Source organism: Plecotus auritus (genome assembly GCF_963455305.1).
Source record: "Plecotus auritus genome assembly, chromosome: 4".
NCBI classification, from domain to species: Eukaryota; Metazoa; Chordata; class Mammalia; order Chiroptera; family Vespertilionidae; genus Plecotus; species Plecotus auritus.
In genome coordinates, this window is record NC_137775.1 from 177,104,266 (window position 1) to 177,128,551 (window position 24,286).

Genomic DNA, 24,286 nt, shown 5'->3' on the forward strand with positions numbered 1-24,286 from the left:
ATATGCAGATTGACCATCACTCCAACACACAAGATGGCTGCCCCCATGTGGTCAAAGATCCTGTCCCCATGTGGACACAAGATGGCCACCACAAGATGGCCTGCAAGGGAGGACAGTTAGGGGTGACCAGGCCTGCAGGGGAGGGCAGTTAGGGGCAAACAGCTGGCAGGGGAGCAGTTAGGCATCAATCAGGCTGGCAGGGGAGTGGTTAGGGGGTGATCAGGCTGGCAGGCAGAAGCAGTTATTGGCAATCAGGAAGGCAGGCAGGCGAGCAGTTGGGAGCCAGCAGTCCTGGATTGTGAGAGGGATGTTTAAGCCCGGTGGGATCGGGCTTAAATGGGCAGTCGGACATCCCTCGAGGGGTCCCAGATTGGAGAGGGTGCAGGCTGGGCTGAGGGACACCCCCCTCCCCTGTGCACGAATTTCGTGCACCGGGCCTCTAGTATACTCCATAAATAATTATCTAAAGAAGTATTTAATTATGATTTTCTGCTCTTAATTTCCAAGAAAAAACAAATGTATCTTTGTGCATGTTTCTAAAAGATCTAAGGAAGTTTCATTACACTTATTCTGATTCCAGTTCTAAATTCATTCAAGAGGTACATTATTCCTCTAAGACCGTTTCCCATTTTCCTTTAGTTCTTACAGCATTTTTCAAAGCCAAATGTCTGTTATTTTCTATTAATTCTTCATGGAACAGGACAAATATATTCAGACTTTTTTTGTCCTACCTCCATCACCAAAAGGCAAGGTTTGTAGCCTGTTCTTAGCTGAAATGGCTAAATATTTCAAGAAGTTTCTGGTAGCTTAAACTAAAATACCATGTAAAAAGGTATATAATCTTATTTTTAAGCAGCAGATTAGTACACAAATGGATAACCAAAATGCAAAGATATGCAAGTGCAAGTCACTTTGTAGAAAGGGCTTTTTATTATTGTTTTTTTTAATGACAATACTAATTTGGTAGTACTTGAGTGAACATTTATATGATTTTTTAAAATATATATTTTTTATTGATTTCAGAGAGGAAGGGAGAGGGAGAGAGAGAAACATCAATGATGAGAGAGAATCATTGATCGGCTGCCTCCTGCAGGCCCCCAACTGGGGATCTGCAACCCTGGCATGTGCCCTTGACTGGAATCAAACCTGGGACCTTTCAGTCTGCAGGCCCACGCTCTATCCACTGAGTCAAACCAGCTAGGGCTGATATGATCTTTTAGATAAGCAATTTGACACTAGCTACCAAGAATGTAAGAGCACATACCATTTTACATATGACTTCATACTAAGAATTTAACAGTAGAAAATAAAATATAAGCACAAAGACTTCACACAAAGGTGCTCATTATATCTTTATTATTAATAGTGAAAACCAGGAAACAACCTAAATATTTTTGAAGACTAATTATAATGACGCAGGAAAAAGTTTGTAGTGTAACATAAAGTGATAAAAGCAGGATAGAAAAAGCTACATACATATAATAATCCTAACTTGAATATGTATCTATTTATGTCTAGAAGGATGTAAGTTTTAGCATTATCTAAATCTTTTCCAATTGTAATACTTTCATGATCAGAGAAAAATATGTTTTAAAATGTGAATTGAGCCCTGGCCAGGTAGTGCAGTTGCTTAAAGCATAGTCCCAATCGGCCAAGGTTGCAGGTTTGATCCCTGTCAGGGCACCAAAAAAAGAAAAAAGAAAAAAAAAAGTGAATTGATATCTTGGTCGATTATAGTTGTGTTTCTAGGTAAATATGGATCTCATTTTTTCGGAAGAATTTAACATTGTGTTAATTATGTTTCATGTGTCCTATTGGAAGTTGATTCATAAGGCTTTAGTTCCTAGAAAATATATTTGTATTTATTTAAATTTTTTAAAAATTTCTTTTGTTACCTTATACCATGATGTTTCCAACTCCTTTCCTACTTTGATGTTATTTCTTTAGACTTTGCATAGTGAAACCAAGTTATAAAGTGCAGAAAGGGAATGTAGACATCATATCCAAAGTGTACGTTTTAATGAATATCCTCAGTTATTCCATTCAACTCTATCATGGCATAGTGGCTGAGAGTATCAGCCTTCCATCAGTGCAGGGGGAGGACAGGACTGGGGTTACAGCCCACATACCATGAGTGGGCACCCACGTGTGGCAGCAGCCTGGTGTGGGGATGCCGAGCCGAGCAGAGTGAGGAAGATGCCCATGCAGGGCAGAGGCAGGGGCCATGGTAGCAGAGTGGTTACATACTGAGGGATTAATCACATGAGTCTATTAAAGAAAATGAGAGTCAGGTTTCTCACTGTTGAAAGGGGGACAACAAATGTTGGAAGGGGGAATGCTGGAAATAACCTTGTGGTGTTGCATTGGAACTGTAGGTATTGATGTGAACTCATGCATTTCAAGAAATATAACTAGAGAAATAAATGTAGATTTCAATGTGTGCATACATCTGTACACACACACACACACACACACACACACACACACACGCACTCCCCAGTTCTAGCCACTGACATTTCACTAATAATGAGCACAATTGGCACCATATATTGACTTCTAAATCACATTCTCCACTAAAAGGAACCAAGACTCCTTAGAGAAAAGACAGATTCCAGGAGTAGGGACTGGAAAATCTTTTTGTGTCAGGAAGTATTTAAAGCATGACAGGAATATGTCAAAGAACAACAGTATCGGACATAAGGTAGATAAATAAAGCATAAAGAGTCCATAGCACAGCACATTTTAAAAATATGTCTATTACTTAATCCCTAAGTATAAATTCAAAGTTAAAATCTAAGTATAAATCCTAAAAAAGAAAGCCTACCTTGTTTTTCAAGAAACTATAATAGCAATTCTTATAAATTTTAGATTAACTGACTTTTTTTCCAAAATATGTCTGATTATAGGCAACAGGTTCGAGGATTGGTGTCTTAACACAAAATGCAACTAACATGGGACTGTCCATTATCGTGTCCCTCATATATGGATGGGAGATGACACTCTTGATTCTGAGTATTGCTCCAGTACTTGCTCTGACAGGAATGATTGAAACCTCAGCAATGGTTGGATTTGCCAACAAGGATAAACAAGAATTTAAGCATGCTGGAAAGGTAAAATAAAGACTGTTATCATCATAACATTTTAAGAGAAAACAATCAGAGCTCCCATCTTTACAATATGCTAAACTTCTTTCCTTAGGAATCTGTAAAGTGTTATGTATGTATTGAAATGCACATATACAAGTCAAAGATGGGGTATAGACCTTTTATAGCAATAGGGTACATGATTTAGACCATGGACTCTGGAGTCAAATTGGCTGAATTAGAATCCATATTCTATCATTAACAAATGTGTGATACAAGCAAGTATGTCAACATTTCTGGACTTCAATTTCTTCATCTGTAAAGTGGGAATGATAGTATCCACTTATACATTTTTGAATTACACAAAACACTTACCATTGTTATATGCAGAACACTTAGAATAGTACCTGGACCCAGCATGTCAAACTTGTGGCCCGTGGACCACATGTGGCCCACAATGAATATTTTTGCAGCCTAGCCAATATAATGATATGTAAGAAATGTTTTAATAAAAATTTCGTAACTTAATTTTTACAATATCCTGTTATGCATAATTATTAATAACGAACTACAACATTTGCTAATGACTGGTTACTATAATTGTGTTGCATTCATTTTCCTTACACACTGGCTCACCATTTCTCTCCACTAATAATAGCAGCGAATATTTTAGCAGCCGATTGCCACATCATTAGTCTTGTACTGCAAGCATGTCAAACTCAAAGGCTAACAGTCCAAATAAACAAGGTTTAAGTTTACGTGAGCCACAAAAAAACAAAAGCTTCAATGTTCATAGAAACATAGGTTTATTTCGATAGAGACATGCTGAATACAAAGGGCTGAAATAAATGAGTAATCGTTGACATAAAATAATAGAGCATTTTAATAAAAAGTAATATTTTTTTCTTGAACATTAACCTGCCAGACACTGAATAACTGCACAAATTAATAAGCGTAACGCAAATAAACCTATTTTTCTTGTTCTCCGAAAGTGAAATATTTCCTGTTGTGCACACAAGTCAGTACAAGACTAATGACATGGCAATCGGCTGCTAAAATATTTGCTGCTAGTATTAGTGGAGAGAAATGATGGGCCTGCGTGTAAGGCGCATAAGGGAAATAAATCTAACATGATTATACTAATCAGTCATTAGCAAAGGTTGTAGTTTGTTATTAATAACTAGAGGCCCGGTGCACAAAATTCGTGCACGGAAGGGGGGGGTGGCTGTCCCTCAGCCCAGCCTGCACCCTCTCCAATCTGGGACCCCTCGAGAGATGTCCAACTGCCCATTTAGGCCCGATCCCTGGGCAGCCGGACATCCCTCTCACAATCCAGGACTGTTGGCTCCCAACTGCTCGCCTGCCTGCCTTCCTGATTGCCCCTAACCACTTCTGCCTGCCAGCCTGATCACCCCCTAACCACTCCCTGCCAGCCTGATTGATGCCTAACTGCTCCCCTGCAAGCCTGATTGCCCCTAACTGCCCTCCCCTGCCAGCCTGGTCACCCCTAACTACCCTCCCCTGCTGGCCTGGTTGCCCCCAACTGCCCTCCCCTGCAGGCCTGGTCCCCCCTAACTGCCCTCCCCTGCCGATCCGGTCACTCCTAGCTGCCCTCCCCGTGCCAGCCTCATTGCCCCTAACAGCTTTCCCCTGCTGGTCTGGTCTGCCCCCCAACTGCCCTCCCCGTAGGCCTGGTCCCCCCAACTGCCCTCCCCTGCTGGCCTGGTCACCCCTAACTGCCCTGTTCTGCAGGCCCGGTCCCCCTGAACTGTCCTCCCCTGCAGGCCTGGTCCCCCCCAACTGCCCTTCCCTGCAGGATTGGTTGCCCCCAACTTCCCTCCCCTGCTGGCCATCTTGTGGCAGCCATCTTTGACCACATGGGGGCAGCCATCTTGTGTGTTGGAGTGACAGTCAATTTGCATATTACTCTTTTATTAGATAGGATAGAGGCCTGGTGCCCGGGTGGGGGCTGGCTGGTTTGCCCTGAAGGGTGTCCCAGATCAGGGTGGGGGTTCCCTTGAGGCGTGGGGTGGCCTGGGCAAGGGGCCTGTGGTGGTTTGCAGGCTGGCCACGCCCCCCAGCGACCCAAGCATAGTCTGGAAGCAGGTATCTGGGATTTATTTATCTTCTATAATTCAAACTTTGTAGCCTTGAGCGGAACCCAGGGCAGGCCAGGGCAGGGGAAGCTTGGCTTTCTCCATAGCCGGGGGCAACCCAAGCCTCCTGCTTGCTCCAGCTTGTGGCCGCAGCCATCTTGGTTGGGTTGATTTGCATACTCGCTCCTGATTGGCTGGTGGGTGTGGCTTGTGGATATAGTGGAGGTATGGTCAATTTGCATGTTTCTCTTTTATTAGATAGAATTATATATAACAGGATATTGTAAAAATTAAATTATGAAATTTTTATTAAAACATTTCTTACATCCGTTGTATTGGCTGGGCCGCAAAAATATTTGTTGTGGGCCACATGCAGCCCATGGGCTGTGAGTTTGACATGCTTGTTGTACTGATTTGTTTGGTGTACACAACAGGAAATATTTCGCTGTTGGAGAACAAGAAAAATAGGTTTATTTGCATTATGTTTATTAATTTGTGCAGTTATTCAGTGTCTGGTAAGTTAATGTTCAAGAAAAAAATATTAATTTTTATTAAAATGTTCTATTATTTTATGTTAACGATTACTCATTTATTTCAGCCCTTTGTATTCAGCACGTCTCTATCGAAATAAACCTACGTTTCTATGAATATTGAAGCTTTTGTTTTTTTGTGGCCCACATAAATTTAAACCTTGTTTATTTGGCCCATATTATCCTTTGAGTTTGACATGCTTGATCTGGACAGTAAGTACTCAGTAATGTCAGCCATTGTTACTGTTACAATCTGATGGGGGAACTTGCTAACATGTGATTCCTTATTCTCTGATTACTGAATAATTACATATTCTTGAACAATTCCGGGTATTTTATTTTTCAAAAGAAAGAAGAAATATAATAGTTACTGCATACATAGTGGTGCACTTTTTTAAAATTGATAGTGACTAAGACAAGGTTTTAGACAAGAACCATTTTTATGCTGATCAAAATGAGCAATTTAATTTCTTAAAAAAATGCTTTGATATATTTAAGCTTCTCAGGATCAATTATATCCATAAAAACAGTAACTATATTGGGGATTTAGGGAAACATTAGTACTATATCATAACCTCTAACAATTGAAAGAGGTGTCATTTGATTTAATCAGGCACCCAAAGTAGGACTGACTCCCTTGTACAACATCCCTGTCAACCTGTCAAGTGTCCATCCATCTCTACCCACCCATTCTCTCCAGGGGCAGGCAAGGCAGTACATTACTTTCCCAATTCTTTTTTTTTTTTTTTTGTGGGCCTTCTAGCCTACTCTTTTTTTTTTTTTAATATATTTTATTGATTTTTTACAGAGAGGAAGGGAGAGGGATAGAGAGTTAGAAACATCGATGAGCTGCCTCCTGCACACCTCCTACTGGGGATGTGTCTGCAACCCAGGTACATGCCCTTGACCAGAATCGAACCTGGGACCCTTCAGTCCACAAGCCAACGCTCTATCCACTGAGCCAAACCAGTTAGGGCCTTCTATCCTACTCTTCGTGGCTTTCATTTTGGTACAGGTCCAAAGCCTGTTTCTTATGACAGCCTTTTGGAGGATGCATCATGTAAACAAGGAGTCTTATCTTGGCTATCCATCCCCAAGTCTTTAAGCTGTTCTCAAGATATGGTTGCAGAGATCTTTATCACACTGGTAAACATCCTCTGAATATGAAAATGATTTTAATATCACTTATGGTTGCCCAACCAGTGTGGCTCAGTGGTTGAGCATTGACCTATGAACCAGGAGGTCACGGTTCAATTCCTGGTCAGGGCACATGCCCAGGTTGTATGCTCGATCCCCAACAGGGGGCATGCAGGAGGCAGCTGATTACTGATTCTCATCATTGATGTTTCTATCTCTCTCTCCCTTTCCCGTCCTCTCTGAAATCAATAAAAATGTATTTATAAAAAATACATATCACTTATGGTCTGTAAAACTGACTGTGTTGCAGTTGGCACATTATAAATAGCATGAATATTCATGAAGAGGGATGCCAAGCACATGACTCATCTAAATCTGGTTTGTATGACCTTGGGGCTTTTCCACCATTCTTGTACTAGATAAGGACCTTTGGAATGTATGCTTGGGCAGTACAGACTGAAATACTTACTATATATTTGCCTCAGACATAGTGAAAAGTTGTTTGCTTAACTCTGCCTGTATGCAAATGATCACAACTTCCAAATTAATGGGACCCTAACTAATTATATTTTACTCATCTTAATTTTTATGTCATGAACTTTAGTTGTATCTGTGCCTTTTGACTTTTGCTTTTTATATTATTAGAGTAAGCACAGAATATATAATCAGTAACTTCAATCAAATAGGCAATAGCTTTCCCAGTACCTTTAAATCAGTCAATTTACCAAACATTAAAACTTCAAATATGGACAATAAAACATATTATTCCTTCTTTGGTTGCATGTGTAGATTTTGACAAATCACCGAATGTTTTATTTTCAGACTTAAAATGGCCATATTAGTGTTTTTTTTTTTAAGACTATTTTCTAAGGTTCTAAATTGATAATAGTCCTTTCTCCATTGTGAAAAATGATCACCGATTTTTAAAATCATTTTTATTTTTTTCTCAAAGTTTCAGCATTCTTCTCCATTTATCTTGCATACCACAGAATGTTACAAATTGAGGTTTCTTTGAGTTCATTTTGAAATTAATGAGAATTTCAAACAGAACATCAAAATTGAGAGTAGAATCCAGGTTTCCTGACTACAGTCCAGAAACCTAGTCTTTTCCTGTAACCCAAATTCTCCTTCAAAGACCATTTGGTGTCCACCTAAATCTTGCCCAGTCTCATAGCCACCTCTGCCAATCTGGAAACAGAATGCAAAAGCAGGAAGGTCCTCTTCCCAGCCAACATGTGTTCTCATGTTCCAGAAGTTGGTCTAAGCAAAAAGCCTCCTCCATTTTGGATCCTACATGATTACTCCTTTTTAAAACTATATAAATATGGGAAAGCATTCATTATATTTGAATTAAGTATTTTTTAAGTTCACAGATATGAAAATGAGAAATGACTATAGCTTATAAAGAATTCTGTAGCCATACCCCAATCTTCCTTTACTGCAATGTTCCTGGGTCTTTTGATTGCTATTTGCCTTTCTGTGCTAGAATAAAATAGTTATTTTATTCTCTCTACTGTCTTCTCCTTGAATTATCTTGTAATTCATAGGGCAGTTCCTTTGCATAATTACATATGAACATAATGCTCACTACTGTTTGATCCTATCCTTCTGCCTATGGAACCAGTTTAAATAGAAGTTCAGTGAAGACTTGACAGGAGCTAAATTTAGGTCAGTGGACTAAATCTTTTTAAAAGTTTTCATTGAGGCTGTTATCCTGAAATGTTATTTTCTTATCTTATTTTGGGGAAAGAAAAGAGGAAGCTAAAAAAACTCATTAGGAAAACTTACTGCCTTGATGTACTCAATATATCCCCTGTATAAATGACTGAAATTCACAACCAGGAGAATTTTAACCATTATTAATTTTATTTCTCTCTTTTATTGTCCTATTTTATAAGATAGCCACTGAAGCTGTGGAGAATATACGTACAATAGTATCATTGACAAGAGAAAAAGCTTTTGAGCAAAAGTATGACGAGACGCTTCAGACTCAGCACAGGTGATTGTAGATCCATACTGACTCCATTAACTAGAGTTTGCTCCTATAAAGGCTGTACTCCTGATGACCCCAGTGATTTGCCTGCCAATCCATTTTCTCTGGAATCTTTCCTAACAATGACATATCATAATTTCTCATTTGGCTTCACCAAGAGGAGACTAAAAGAGGAATAAAAAATAAGCACGGTTAGAATATGTTTTAGTTCCTCCCACATTGCCATGTGCTTTTACTAAATGTGTACCTTTTTCTTATTTTCCTAAAGTATGACTGGGGAAATATATTCAAAAAAAAAAAAAAAAAAGAGTGCTCAGCCTTTTAAATTGAATCTCTAAAATGGTTCACATTTTTAAAACAAATATGTACATAATAAATGTGATCACCCCTTTTAATTTTAAACTAGTCATCCTAATTACATTTACTCTTTGATACTCTTTGTATTACTTTATCAGAGAGAGAGTTTTATACTCTGTTATGTACATGCTTGTGGTTGGTACTGACCTTTAATTTCACCATTTAATCTCCTAGTGAAAGATTAGGATAGAAAATATTTTAACTTCTAAACCAGATCTCCTTAACTCTTTCATTAACTGTCCTCTGACAGACTTATCCATTCATTTGAAAGTAAATAGAGGCAACTTGTTATTCTGAATTAAGTGTATGGCTATAAGCCCTCTCCGGGTAGCTTAGTTGGCTAGAGCATCATCCCAATACACCAAGGTTGTGGGTCTGATCCCCGGAAAGGGCACATACAGGAAGCAACCAATGACTGCATAAATAAGTGGAATAATAAATAGATGTTTCTCTCTCAAATCAGGTTTTTATTTTATTTTAAGTGTATAGCTATAGAGAAAATCATTACATTTTCTGTTTTCTCTATAATAACTTTTAGTAGTTAAAAAATAACTAATTCTTAGAAAAATGTATGTCTCCTAAATAATATGTCTAGTCTCCTATATTCATTACTCTACATTTATTAAAATGTGCTTGGTATACCTTATGACCCATTATTTAGTAAACTTTGTGCATTTCAGAAATACCCTGAAGAAAGCACAGATCATTGGAATCTGTTATGCATTCAGCCATGCTTTTGTATATTTTGCCTATGCAGTGGGGTTTCGATTTGGAGTCTATTTAATTCAAGCAGGACGAATGACCCCAGAGGGCATGTTTATGTAAGTTGTACAAAAATATAAACCTTGTAAATGAATCATGTACTTAAAATGACCAGAAATGTGTGTAGTTTATAGCATTATCATTTTAATCATATATGTGGGAAAGGCATGCTGTGGAAACTTTTTAATTTTTTTTTGTTTTTTTATATATGTAAGTGTAGTCTAGCTCAGTGGTCAGCAAACTGCGGTGTGGCCGCCCTAACCGGTTTGGCTCAGTGGATGGAGCGTCGGCCTGCGGACTGAAGGGTCCCGGGTTCGATTCCAGTCGGGGGCATGTGCCCTGGTTGCGGGCACATCCCCAGTAGGGGGGTGTACAGGGGGCAGCTGATTGGTGTTTCTCTCTCATCGATGTTTCTCTCTATCCTTCTCCCTTCCTCTCTGTGAAAAATCAATAAAATATATTTTTTTAAAAAAACAAACAAAAAAAAACCTGCGGTGTGGCTCGCGAGCCGCGGTTTGCCACTCTGTTGACTAATGAGTTTGCCGACCACTGGTCTAGCTGATAAAATACTGATAGTGATATAATACAGGTAATCTAAATTCAGTTCCTAACTAAATTGCTCCTGTTTCAGTTTATTAGAATTTGGGGATGTGAGGAGGGGTAAACTATGCCTTCTGGTCATCCATTCCTCCAGAATCTGTGAGGCTTCATGGAACTCTCAAAGTGGATATGGTTTTATCAAATACTAGCGGCCCAGTGCATGAAATTCATGCACAGGTAGGGTCCATAGGCCTGGCTGGTGATCAGGGCCTATCAGGTTCCTCACCTCCCTGCTTCCTCCTTCCCTCGCTCCCTCAGTGCCCCGCCACCACCACTGGTCACCCAACATGGTCTGTACTGCCCCCTGGTGGTCAGCACACGTCATAGCAAGTGATCAAACTCCCAGTCTCCCCGTCAAACTCCTGAGGGGACACTTTGTATATAGCCTTTTATATATATATATATAGATGACTGTAAATCAGTCTTCCTTCTGTCTCATATAATAACTCCCCAGGTCTTTGCAGAGTTGCCTCTTTCTCACCATCCAGGCCTCTGCTCCTAAGTGCATTCTTCAGAGAGACTTATGCTGATGGCCCTAAGTAGTCCCCTTGCCCCTCCTCATCATCACTCTCTATTACATGTTTTATGTATAACACTTACCACAATATAAAATTATCTTTTTTGTTTCCTTATTTATTGACTGCATAGACTGTAAGCTTAGGGAGAGCAGAGCTTAACCTGTTTTGGTCACTAATGTTGCCCTAGAACCAAAAACAAAAGCTTGGCACATAGTAGGCACATAATAAATATTTATTGAATGAATGACTAAATCAAAAATAAAAGGGGAAATTTGGATCGCATAATTAAGCAGTCTAGTCATTCCTGGAAATGTGCTTCCAGAGTCAATGTTTTCACATTACTCCTGTTTTTCACAGATTCTTCTGTTTTTCTTCCCTTCTATATCCACACGTCTAACACCAGGTACTTTGATAGCAGGACTGGGACTAAGTCAAAGACAACTATTTATATAAAAATAGGATGTTTGTAATTGGGAGTCTACTTCTACATATTGAGATTCGTTTAGATTAAAACTAAGTAAAGAATTTTCTTAGTTAAAGGATGATACAACCTTGCCCTGGCTGATAGTTCAGTGGTTAGAGCATTGGCTGAGTGCCCCAGTCGCCAATTGATGTATCTCTATTGATACATCTCCGTCTCTGTTTCTCTCTCTCTCTCTCCCTCCGCTCCTACCTAAGGCCCTCCCTTTCCCCCTCCTGCCACTCTCTAAAAAAAAAAAACAATGGAAAAAATATCCTCGGGTGAGGATTAACAAACAAAAAAATCATACAACCTCAACATCATGCTGATCACTATCATGCCTGCAAGTGAAATTAGGCAGGATGTTTCTTGAAAAGGGCCTTTGAAGATGCCAACCATTCTGTTCATATGATAATCACGATAATAACAAACCTTACTCAGGTATTAAGGATTTTTCATGCATTATCTGACTAGTCTTCTCAACTACCTTGTGAAATATTATAATGCCCATTTTACAGATGGGGAAAATTAAGACTCAAGAAGGAAATTACCTAACTTGGCCCAAAGTCACTTAATCAGCAAGTGCCACAGCACAGATTTTAGTTCATGATTCAACATGGCAGAGGCTTTGCTTGGTAGACATTTTTTATTATTATCATCATTATTATTACTATTGTTACTAATTCTGTAGACAATTTTGCATAGAATCTTTCTGTAAAATTATATTTTTAAAAACTTCTGGCATAGCTTTGTGAACATTTGAATATCTAGGACTGGATTGATTCTTAACATAAATGGAACAAGTAACTTGTTTAATGTTATTTTATGACCCTAAAATATAAGAGAATCAAAAGGCCCCAATACAAAACTTTCTTCTCCTTCTGGTGTACCACATTTCATGAATTACTTACATTAAATTCATAAAAAGGTTAATTTCTGGAGACAAGCATTTTAGCTCTCAGAACATATATAGAATATTAACATAAGAGTAATGATTAATGAACACTATCACATTGGTGTTGCCCAGTGTCCTGAGGAAAGAAACAGGGAGCTCTCTGAGCTAAGGCAACTAATATCACATTTTGAGTTTCATACACCAGTCTACAGTCAAAATAAGGCTACCCATACTTTTATAGTACGGGCAAAGGAAAGAGTCTCTGGGAAATATGGGTACATGGCTGTGCAAAAAATGTGATCAGATGAGGTTTGTCTTCAACATCAAAGTCTCCAATCTTCTTAGAAACCCAATGTAGCCCCCAACTACCATGAATATGTCACAAGTGTCTCTTTACACCTGGCCTAGAAGACTGTGCCTTCCAGAATCTAGAGTGATCGACAGCTTTCTATCTAATCAACTAACTGAGTGGAAGAGATTACAAAGAATCCCTCCTACTAGAATCCCCCTTAAGTAAAAAGAACTTTGTGTCATTCTCTAAATCAACAGTGTCCTAACTCACCAATCATGGAGCTGATTAAAATGCAGCCATCTGAAGCTCCCCCCACAAATCTAACCCAGATATTTGTAGATCTGGTATAGGGCCAGGAATCTACATTTTACCAAATATTCCAGATTATTCTGAGGCACACAATCTGAGGATCACACTTTCTTTAAGAAATAGGGGTATGGGACCCTAGCTGGTTTGGCTCAGTGGATAGTGTCGGCCTGTGGACTGAAGGGTCCCTGGTTCAATTCCGGTCAAGGGCACATGCCTGGGTTGCAGGCCCGATCCCCAATGTTGGGCATTCAGGAGGCAGCTGATCAATGATTCTCTCTCATCATTGATGTTTCTATCTCTCTCTCCCTATCCCATCCTCTCTGAAATCAATAAAAATATATTTTTTTTAAAAAAATTTTTTAAAAAGAAAGAAATAGGGGTATGGGGACTGAATCCCAGTCTGCTCTCCATAGTTGCTTAAAACCTTAGAGTTTTCTTTTGGCCACTACCAGAAACCTCCTAGAATTATATAAAAATTGGGGAAGTCATATTTTAGTTTATTGTTAAATATAAAGATGTTTTACTCACCCTATAAAATGAGGATGTATTTTCATGATTTATAGCTATAGGAATGGATAAATTGTCTCTCTTTCAGAAATAATAGTGTTATTTCAGAAATAATAGTGTTAAAGCCTTAAAGGGAGAGGCACAAAGGAAGTTTTAACAGCAGAATGCCTTGATGTGCTCATAATATCAGTTTATCAGCATGGCTAATATAAGCCTTAACTTTTTCCTCAAAAAAAAAGGGGGGGGTGGGGCAACATACATTTTCTATGGTAGAAGCTATCTTTATCTCTGTTGTTACAGAAGTTTCTCTGAGATGAGCATTTTTTAAAAGGTGATTCCATTTTCACTCTGCTGCCTTGCAACGAATGCACAGGCATTTAGACAATCTCTTGTTTACGTTCTCATACACATGTATGTTTAGTAAAACTCTCCCCTCTGCCTCTGTTAGCCCAGGTAACACTTTTGACTCACTTCCCTATAATTGTGCACACTTTGAAAAACACAATATAATTTTCTCCTCTCTGATTTTTAGTGCCTCTAAGTTAGTTTCTAGCTGACTTGCCCTTTGCAAATTGGTTCAGAAACCATTACTGCCTAGCAGAGGTTTCTGTAAATCTTCATATCCCCACTACTGAGCTTTCCTCTGTTTCTCCTTCTTTGCTATACGATATGTATTAGCAGGAAGCTAAGTAGAACACATGGCTAAGAAAGAATCAAGGCCTGACAGCCTTCAGTACAGTAATAATAAAAGCCACAGCTTTGAAAACTGCCTGAGAGACAGAACCAAAGTCTTTACTGACCAAAACAGGCAGGTTTTCAATAAATATTGATAGCAGGTTGATAGCTTGCAATAATAAGGGATAAAGATGCAAGCTAGGCCTCCACCACCAGCTTTGCTCTGCTAGGCTGGGAAGCCCTGGAAGAACTGTGAGTCATCATTGTAATCAGGAAAGCAACCTTAGTTAGCTAAAACAAGGAGAACAGGAAAGTCTTCTTTTAGTGTTCACTGCAATGGCAGCCACCCAACTCCTGCCCCACCCCTCCCAGAGATTATCCAGAGGAGAGGAGGACAAGATAAGAAGTCTAAATAGAGGGATCAATGACTGAAGGGAAGTAAAGGAGACAAATCAAGTGAGATTTGATATTTAGGGCCTTCTGAAGATGCTAATACGGAAACAAGTGATAACAAACTCCAACACGCAGACATCTAGAGTTCAGTCCAGCTTTCCATTGGAAACAGCACCATGTAAGGGAAAACAATGAACAAGGAAGTTCAAGGTCCAGTCCTACGGTTTCACAGTTATGTGACCCTAGGCAAATGGCTTGATTTCTTTAGGCTAGAGTTTCTTATTTGTTAAAAAGTTGTATGAGTTCCTGCCCTCCTTATCTCCTAGGTGATCAGATGGCATCACGTATATGAAAACATTCACTAGTTAGGACCTTTGATCTGTATCTCTTATCTGGAAGAGAAACTTTTTTTTTTTTTTTTTTTTTTTTTTTAAAATATATTTTATTGATATTTTACAGAGAGGAAGGGAGAGGGACAGAGAGCTAGAAACATCGATGAGAGAGAAACATCGACCAGCTGCCTCCTGCACACCTCCCACTGGAGATGTGCCCGCAACCAAGGTACATGCCCTTGACCGGAATCGAACCCGGGACTCCTCAGTCCGCAGGCCGACGCTCTATCCACTGAGCCAAACCGGTTTCGGCTGGAAGAGAAACTTTTAACATTACCTGAACTTCAAAGGTTATTGTGGTGTACAAAGCAAGGGACAATAACTACGTGTTAGAAAATTACAAGAAAGCTCATTATTGGGCCTTCAGCATTAGTGGTGTTGTCTGGATCAAAAGATTATATTCCTGTGCCTGCTTTTTCCTTTACTTTTAGAGCCCCATTGTTTGAAATGAACCTAACTAGATTCAAATGCTTTATCTTTTGATAGAGTTTTTACTGCAATTGCATATGGAGCTATGGCCATTGGAGAAACACTTGCTTTGGCACCTGAATATTCGAGAGCCAAATCCGGGGCTGCACATCTGTTTGCTTTATTGGAAAAGAAACCAACTATAGAAAGCTATAGTCAAGAAGGGAAAAAACCAGTAAGCACAACTATGATTTTCAATGTCCACTGATTGTTAATTGTCCGTATTAAGCTAATCTCTAGACTGGACTATGCCTGGGTAGTGAAGCTGATGGAAACCTGGGCTTTTAAGCAACTTTGTGAAGTCCAGTAGTGAAGACAACAAGAAGCGCAGATATAAAAATCTAAACAAAAGTAACAGAAACTAGCCCTGACTGGTTTGGCTCAGTGGATAGAGTGTCGGCCTGCGGACTCAGGGGTCCCAGGTTCGATTCCGGTCAAGGGCATGTGCCTTGGTTGCAGGCACATCTCAAGTGGGGGGTGTGCAGGAGGCAGCTGATTGATGTTTCTCTCTCATGGATGTTTCTAACACTCTCTTCCTCTCCCTTCCTCTCTGTAAAGAATCAATAAAATATATATTTTTAAAAAGTAACAGAAACCAATGTGCAGGCAGCAGCTCCACAGAGAGGAATATGATGTTTAAAATTAAAGTAGTGTGGCCCTAACCGGTTTGGCTCAGTGGATAGAGCATCAGCCTGCGGACTCAAGGGTCCCAGGTTCGATGCTGGTCAGGGGCATGTACCTTGGTTGCAGGCACATCCCTAGTGGGGAGTGTGCAGGAGGCAGCTGATCGATGTTTCTCTCTCATCAATGTTTCTGACTCTCTATCCCTCTCCCTTCCTCTCTGCAAAAAGTCAAAAAAAATATATTTTTTAAATTAAATTAAATTAGTGTGGAAACATGTTCAATTGTCAGAAAGTGCTAAGCCAATGTGCTATAATGTGTTACAACCTTTCTAAACACTGCCAACTTTCTTTCACAGGACATATGTGAAGGGAATATAGAGTTTCGGGAAGTCTCTTTCTTCTATCCATGTCGCCCAGATGTTCTCATCCTCCGTGGCTTATCCCTCAGTATTGAGAAAGGGAAGACAGTAGCATTTGTTGGGAGCAGTGGCTGTGGGAAAAGCACTTCTGTCCAACTTCTGCAGAGATTTTATGATCCCATGAGAGGACAAATAGTAAGACTTAATTTAAATACAACTTATCTGGGGATTAGTGGTGCTATTCTTAAACATTCTCTTGGGTTTAAGTATCTTCACTGGTAGGGCAAACAGTACAGTAGTTAAAAGAAAGAAAAAAACTATCCCTTAACTAAGAGGACAAGCAAACCAATAATAGAAAGATGGATAGGACTTTGATGCTAAGTGTAAAGACCCAAAGGTTCTTCAGCCATTATGGTGGTAGAAATTTTCATCTTATAAGCCATGGAATTCTTTTAAAATACAGGTGTTGTTGCCAAAACCGGTTTGGCTCAGTGGATAGAGCGTCAGCCTGTAGACTGAAGGGTCCCAGGTTCGATTCCGGTCAAGGGCATGTACCTTGGTTGCAGGCACATCCCCAGTAGGAGGTGTGCAGGAGGCGGCTGATTGATGTTTCTCTCTCATCGATGTTTCTAACTCTCTATCCCTCTCCCTTCCTCTCTGTAAAAAAATCAATAAAATATATTAAAAAAAATAAATAAATAAAATAAAATAAATAAATAAAATAAAATACAGGTGTTGGAGGACCAGCCTAATATCCATACCCGGGCTCTTTATTTTGTTTTGGTTTAAGACAGAGATAATAGTTTCCTCTGCTTCTCTGGCTCAGGCTTTTGCTGTTCCCACTGACCATCTTCAACCCTTCCACCTCCAATTCCCAAAACTTTGTGCATGATTAGGGCTAACCAGAATCAGTTCTATTAAGTTCTGCAATCTGATCTCAAAAAAAAAAAAAAAAAAAAAAAAAATGGCCCTAGCCGGTTTGGCTCAGTGGATAGAGTGTCGGCCTGCAGACTGAAAGGTCCCAGGTTCGATTCCGGCCAAGGGCACATGCCTGGGTTGCGGGCTCGGTCCCCAGAAGGGGGCGTGCAGGAGGCAGCCAATCAATGATTCTTGTCATTGGTGTTTCTATCTCTCTATCCCTCTCCCTTCCTCTAAAATCAATAAAAATATTAAAAAAAAAAATGCAACCTCTTCCTCCTTTGAACTCCAAAGACTGTTTTTCTCACCTGGGACTTTTCTTACTCTACAGTATATTCAGGTTTTCACTAATCCTCTCCCCCCAACCACCACCACATACACAAACACAACCTCCTGTTCTGCCTCTTTCTTCTCACAAAAAAGCATAAGCCTCTAAAAGTCAGACTTCTATCAGTCCTTATTAGTCCTTATTTTCTTGCAATTTACAGTCTTTTCCCTATCACAGATTCTCAATGACTGTTTGCAGAATGGAATGGTCCAAAATGGCTCCCTTTTTACCAATAATAAGTCCACAGTGAGTACTAGTATTAGGTACCATTCATCTGTCTGCACATAGCATTTGACACTCCCTCCTTTAAAACCCCCAATGGTTTCCCATCACAGTTAGAGTAACCCATAGTCCATAGCATCAGTCAAGGTCCTTCATGATCTGGTACCTGCCTCTCTCTCCAAACTCCTTCCCTATCACCCTCCCCACACCCAGCTCACTGTATACTGTGTGTCTATGTTCTTTAAACTTACTTATGGGTCTTTGATCTTCCTATTATGCTGGTTAGAATGTTTTTACTCTTCTTTGCTGGCTCCTTCTCATCATTCATGTCTCAGTCTAAATCAGCCTTGGGCAAACTACGGCCCGCGGGCCGGATCTGGCTGTTCTATCCGGTTCTCTTGCTCTCCCCTCCGCTCCTTTACTTTGAATTTATATTAGTTCACACAAACACTCCATCCATGCTTTTGTTCCAGCCCTCCGGTCCAGTTTAAGAACCCATTGTGGCCCTCGAGTCAAAAAGTTTGCCCACCCCTGTAAATGCTGCTTTTAGGTAGGGCTTCTTACATAACCCCATAGAAAATAATGCATCCACCCACATTCATTCCACATCCCCACATCCTCAATCATTCTCTCTCCCATTATCCTGTCTTCATGACACTTTCTTTTTCTAGTTTGAGTTCTTTGTTAGTGTGATTATTGCCTGCCTCTCTCCACCAGAATATAAGGTGCAAGAGGGCAAGAGCTTTGTCTTATTTACCACTATTTCCCTGGTGCCTAAATAGCCCCCTCATAGAGTAGGTTGATTGATGTTTTATGGACATATAAATAAACATGGCTGTGTGCAAAATGACATATTTCTACATGTGGGCTACTATATCAGTCTATACATACTCTCTTTCTGCGCTTTAATAAAGTGGGGTCCTGTTTACGGTGGAGGTTGGTCATTTTCCACGGGACTTTAGTACAGAGCAGCAGGCTCTATTCTAGACTGTGCGTAGGTCTCTAGGATATATGGCCATTCCTAGAAATGTCAAGTAAGTTTAGGAGTTGGCATTTTAGTCATTTACTCACTGTCCGCTTGTGTGAGACATATGATTTATGAGCCTTCCTTGAGTAACATTATACTACTAAATAGCTTAAATGCCTAACCTTCTTGTTATGATTTGTATGTTTGAATACAGTGAACTGTAACATGATACAGTGTTGGATCTTTACATACCATTCTCCATTCTGGTTTTGGCAGCTATTTGATGGTGTGGATGCAAAGGAATTGAACGTACAATGGCTTCGTTCCCAAATAGCAATCGTTTCTCAAGAGCCTGTGCTCTTCAACTCTAGCATTGCTGAGAACATCGCCTATGGTGACACCAGCCGTGTTGTGCCATTAGATGAGATAAAAGAAGTAGCAAGTGCAGCAAATATCCATTCTTTTATTGAGGGTCTCCCTGAGGTAAGAAAATATCTGAAATCTTGAACTTCAAAGCTGCCAACTTAGCCTAAGTAGTTCAGTGAGGTTAAATGGTTGTTTTATGTGCTCTATGTGTTATACAATGTATTTATTACCAGCGTCTAATGTAAAGTTATATATAAAAGCAAAGTTTGAAATTTTTTTTTTAAATATATTTTATTGATTTTTTACAGAGAGGAAGGAAGAGTGATAGATAGTCAGAAACATCGATGAGAGAGAAACATCGATCAGCTGCCTCCTGCACACCTCCCACTGGGGATGTGCCCGCAACCAAGGTACATGCCCTTGACCGGAATCGAACCTGGGACCTTTTAGTCCGCAGGCTGACGCTCTATCCACCGAGCCAAACCGGTTTCGGCGCAAAGTTTGAAATTTTTATGTGACTCTTTTTCCAAGACAAAACTATTTTAATATTCACTGAATTATTATTTAATATATTTATTATTTATTATTCTTCTTCCTCACAGCAACTAGAGGGATCCTTTAAAAACATTACTTTTTATGTTGAAAAACTCCTAGTTGAAAACTTCTTAATGGTATCCCTTTGCACTTACAATAAAGTCCAAATTCCTCATGTGGCTGGCAAGGCTTTCTGTGATCTGGCCCTGTATACCTCTCCAACTCCTTCCTCACCATGTGCTGGCTCTGCTCTAACCACACTGGCCTCTTTTCTATCTCAGGAACACGTCAAGTTCTTCCCTACCTCAGGACATTTGCACTTGTTTTTTCTTCAGCTGGGACCTCCCTTCCTCTGGCTCTTTGCAGAACCAGCTGCTTAACTTTCAAGCTCTTTCAAATGTCACCTTTGTAAATGCCTTCCTGGACACCTTATATAACCTTTGGGGATTCAGGAGGGTGAATACCAGGGAGTTAATTTGAAGGGTGCTAAGGGTAATACATCTGTGGTATATGCCATGCAGATGACCTTCAGGCACTTGGAAATATCAACCTGGAGCATGGGAGATGAGTTGCAACACCACCTTGGTCTTAAGGCTCCTCTGAGAAACAGACCAGGTATAGATGCGCCATAGTCCCCACAATATCACACAGTGGCAGCTCAGTGAAGCCACACCGTGGCTTCTTGAATAGGGCTTTGACCACTGGAACCACCCTGCAACTCCACCCCAGGGCCCCCATGGATTTTCCAGAATGCAATTGATTTAGGATTAGATCTTTTTTATGTTCCCTCCAGGACCCAAGTGGCCTTTAGCCCCAGGTCCATATTAAGAAGCCATTTGGTTTGAGGTTAGATCTCTACTTTAGATGGGAATTTTGCAGTGTGTGGAAATGAATGACATTGTTTTCAGATTGCCCTACCCTATAATTCCAAATTTTACAAAATATTTTAGGAGGAAGAGGTCCAGCCTGCTGGCATTCCCAGATAAAATGTCAGAGGAGATAGGTGAAGTCTGTTTTCTTTGTACAGCATTTCACTTAAGAAAAAACACTTCCACTGAGCTTTAGCAATTCAGACATCCATTGTTTGATATAAAGAAAGCAACTGGGCATTTTAAATTAAAAAATGAGTTTTGAATGAAGTAGACATATTTGTCATAAGGCTGTGTCACAGGCTCTCTCAATACCAGCTTTGCCCCAGTGACAGTCAGATGTGAAGGGAAAGGTAATTGATTCAAGCATCTCCATGGTACCAAGACAAAATGAACAGCATATAATCACATGCTGCATCTTCTCTGTGGTGCGGCTACAGGATCCACCTTTAGAAGGCTGTACACTTGGACTTGCTTTCCAGTAGAACAGATCCATCCTCCCATTCCTGTTGGGGTACCATAGACATGCATTTGTTAGATAAACGGCAACCACTTCTAGAAAGCAGTGTGAAACCCTGGAGGGAAGAAGATTCAATAGGACAAGCTAGAAAGCAAGCAGGAGGCTGCTTTCACCAACTGAACTGACCACTCGTGATTTAGCAGCCTCCAAAGGCTGCAGGATATGAGACATTCCCTTTACCCATCTACAGAGGGAAACACTGGAGAAGGGGTAATTCATTAGTAAGCAGGAGAGCTGTGGAAACACTGTGAAGTGCTAAAGGTGAGGCCACCCTAACTTATTGCCAGGCAGCACCCTGTCACTGAGTACAGCATCCTGGCATCTGAAGAGATATGCCTGTAGAGATTTAACAAGAGCTAAAATGAAGGGACCCAATAATTTCCTTGTGTTTAGATACTTTAAATCATGTTGACCTGAAAATAGAAGGTAATGTAACTTAATGGAAAAAGATTTGTGTTTACTTGGAACTTCTTTTTTTTGCCAATTGTTTTTTCTCTTATGCTTTAATTCAAACAATTCCTTTGTAGGAGCATAATGGCAAAGGTCTGTTGCCTGTGACTAGATTTGATATGTAAATAAGATGGTAGTGTTTACTGCTGGTTTAGCATTCATTTGCAACAAAGCACAAGAATATATTTCAGTAGTTGTTGGAACACAAATTTTCCAGAGTAGCAAAATTTGAAATATTTAGATGGTTCTCACCCACAGTTGCCATGCTAATTTAAATAACCAAGCCTTACTTTCTTAATTGAATGTTCCTGTAATAGAAATACAACACACAAGTTGGACTGAAAGGAACACAGCTTTCTGGCGGCCAAAAACAAAGACTAGCTATTGCAAGGGCTCTTCTCCGAAAACCAAAGATTTTATTGTTGGATGAGGCCACTTCATCCCTTGACAATGAGAATGAAAAGGTAACATCCTCTTTTTTCATCACAGAATATAATATTACATATGAGAGTGGAGAATCATGGAAAAATATAAAGGTCAGTTTAGAGAAAGAAAGGCCTGGAGATAATTGTAGTCATAGGGTCACCAGTTCTAATTAAGGTTAGAGGCTGGTGAAGAGATGGGGGAAGTGGGAGGGAATTGGGACACAGGGCATCTCATGTTCTGGAAAGGTATTCTCTCTTGAATTTGTCTCATTATCAAAAAAAGGGCCTGATACTTGAAATGTTTCTCCATTCAAAGAAAAAGCACAAGAAAATTAACTTTTCTATTTTGTTATTAGTCCCATAAAGCCAAACAAATTAATAAGGCAATCTACCTGTGTAACAGAGTGCTCTACACTTTAGTGTGGGAGCCTGCTAGTTACGCCACCTTCTATAGTTAGCTCAGTTTGGGAAGGAAACCAGGAAGCAAACACGTCATAGACCCATACTGCAAATTCCTTCAGACGTTTAATTTTGCCATGTCCTTGTCTCCTAGTAGTTTTTCACATATTAGGCACTTACTTGTTAAATGAACATTGGTCAAATAAGAGATAATCATTAATACAGGGTAAGGCAAAAGTAGGCTTACAGTTGTTCGTATGGAAAATAATACAAGAATAAACTCTGTGCTTCCCATACTCATAACTGTAAACCTATGTTTGTCCTACCCTGTATTTATTGAGTACTCATTATTATATGCTGTCAAGCCTCATAGCAATTCAATGAATTAGATTATTTTATCATCATGCTCATTTTACAGATTAGAACACTGAGGCTTAGAAAAGTTAAGTGACTTCCCTAAATTCTAATAGAGGGTGTCTGATCTAAGAACTCATGTGGTTAACCCCACTCAAATGCTGTTTGTAGATTATTATCATTCTTGATTTCCAAGGAGACCATGTGTGATGAAAAAACTTTTTTTTAAATCAGATATCTAGGCTGTTATCTTGGATTCATCAGTTACTGGCAGTGTGACCTTGGTCAAGTGACCAGGGCTTTTCAAATCTCGGTTTACTCATCAGAAAAGTAAAAATACCCCCACCTTACAGGCTTATTGCAAAGATTTAAATAAGCTATCCATCATTGGGACATTTTATATATTCAACAAATATTGCTTTTTACCCTCCAGTCTCATTTCCTTTACACAGCCTTATGACCTCTTTGCAGTTAAGATGCTGTTTTAATCAGGAAAGTTTTACAGATAAATTTGACCAAAAAAAAAAAAATACTATGAGAAGAAATGAAGAAAGTAAATTAGGTAATTCTACTTCCACAGAAATACACTTTCTGACTTTGAGTTTGGAACCACTTACTTTTATATACAGATAACCATTTCATTTTTATTCATTGTCACAAAAGCTTGTCTAATTAAGTCTTACTCAAAGTGTCCATAATTGCTTTTTCTAGATTTCTATTGAATAGGATGACTATTTCTCAAAGTAGGGCAACTTCCTTGGGAATAAGCAAATAAACCAAGACTGTTATTAATTGGTTTGACTTGGGCGAGTTTATTAGCATCTAACCTGAGCTGGTGATCACAAGTCCTTCTCTCTTGCAGGTGGTTCAGCAGGCCCTTGATCAGGCCAGTAAGGGGAGGACGTGCCTAGTGGTGGCTCACAGACTCTCCACAATACAGAATGCAGATCTGATAGTGGTTCTGCACAATGGAAAAGTAAAGGAGTGGGGAACTCATCAAGAGCTCCTGAGAAACCAAGACATTTATTTTAAATTAGTAAATGCACAGTCAGTGCAGTGACACTATTGGAGTCAGCACATGTTTTGATGTTTGTGTAATGCAAAGAGAAAGTACTTAGTAATCATGTGGCATGCTTTGATCTCCAGGACCTAGTCCTAGACTGTATATATCATCTCTAGAATCATGCTTTTTAAGTACAGACATGTTCTGTTTACATACCATCTTCCTTCAGGTTTGTAAAAGCAAACAAGAATGTTCTAAACTCATCTGAGGGAGACAATGCCTGTATGCTTCACTTGATAAAAATGCTTGGGCATACTTGCTTGTAAAGCAGTTTCTGCAAAGTGAATCTATTTTCCATTGACTTCTGCATGAAACTGGGAATATGTTCCAAGAGGGAAAATTTTTCCAGTTAACTAAGCTGAAAGATTTTATCAAAGAAAGAGTAAGATGTAGTTGGGCCTGTGGCATTACAGGGGGAAAAA

General features: G+C 39.6%; 1 protein-coding gene across 1 annotated transcript in view; it reads left to right on the forward strand.

Annotated features, from left to right (window-relative positions):
- ABCB5 (ATP binding cassette subfamily B member 5) overlaps positions 1-23,861 on the forward strand; it is a gene marked incomplete at its 3' end in the record, with an annotated part of 85,970 nt that extends 62,109 nt beyond the window's left edge. Inside the window, exons 19-26 of the mRNA XM_080665507.1 lie at positions 2,907-3,110; positions 8,745-8,845; positions 9,877-10,017; positions 15,486-15,642; positions 16,447-16,644; positions 19,161-19,367; positions 21,941-22,087; positions 23,664-23,861. Of these exons, the coding sequence (XP_080521633.1) occupies positions 2,907-3,110; positions 8,745-8,845; positions 9,877-10,017; positions 15,486-15,642; positions 16,447-16,644; positions 19,161-19,367; positions 21,941-22,087; positions 23,664-23,861 (1,353 nt within the window). The remainder of the gene's footprint in view (positions 1-2,906; positions 3,111-8,744; positions 8,846-9,876; positions 10,018-15,485; positions 15,643-16,446; positions 16,645-19,160; positions 19,368-21,940; positions 22,088-23,663) is intronic.
- Between the last annotated feature and the right edge of the window lie 425 nt (positions 23,862-24,286).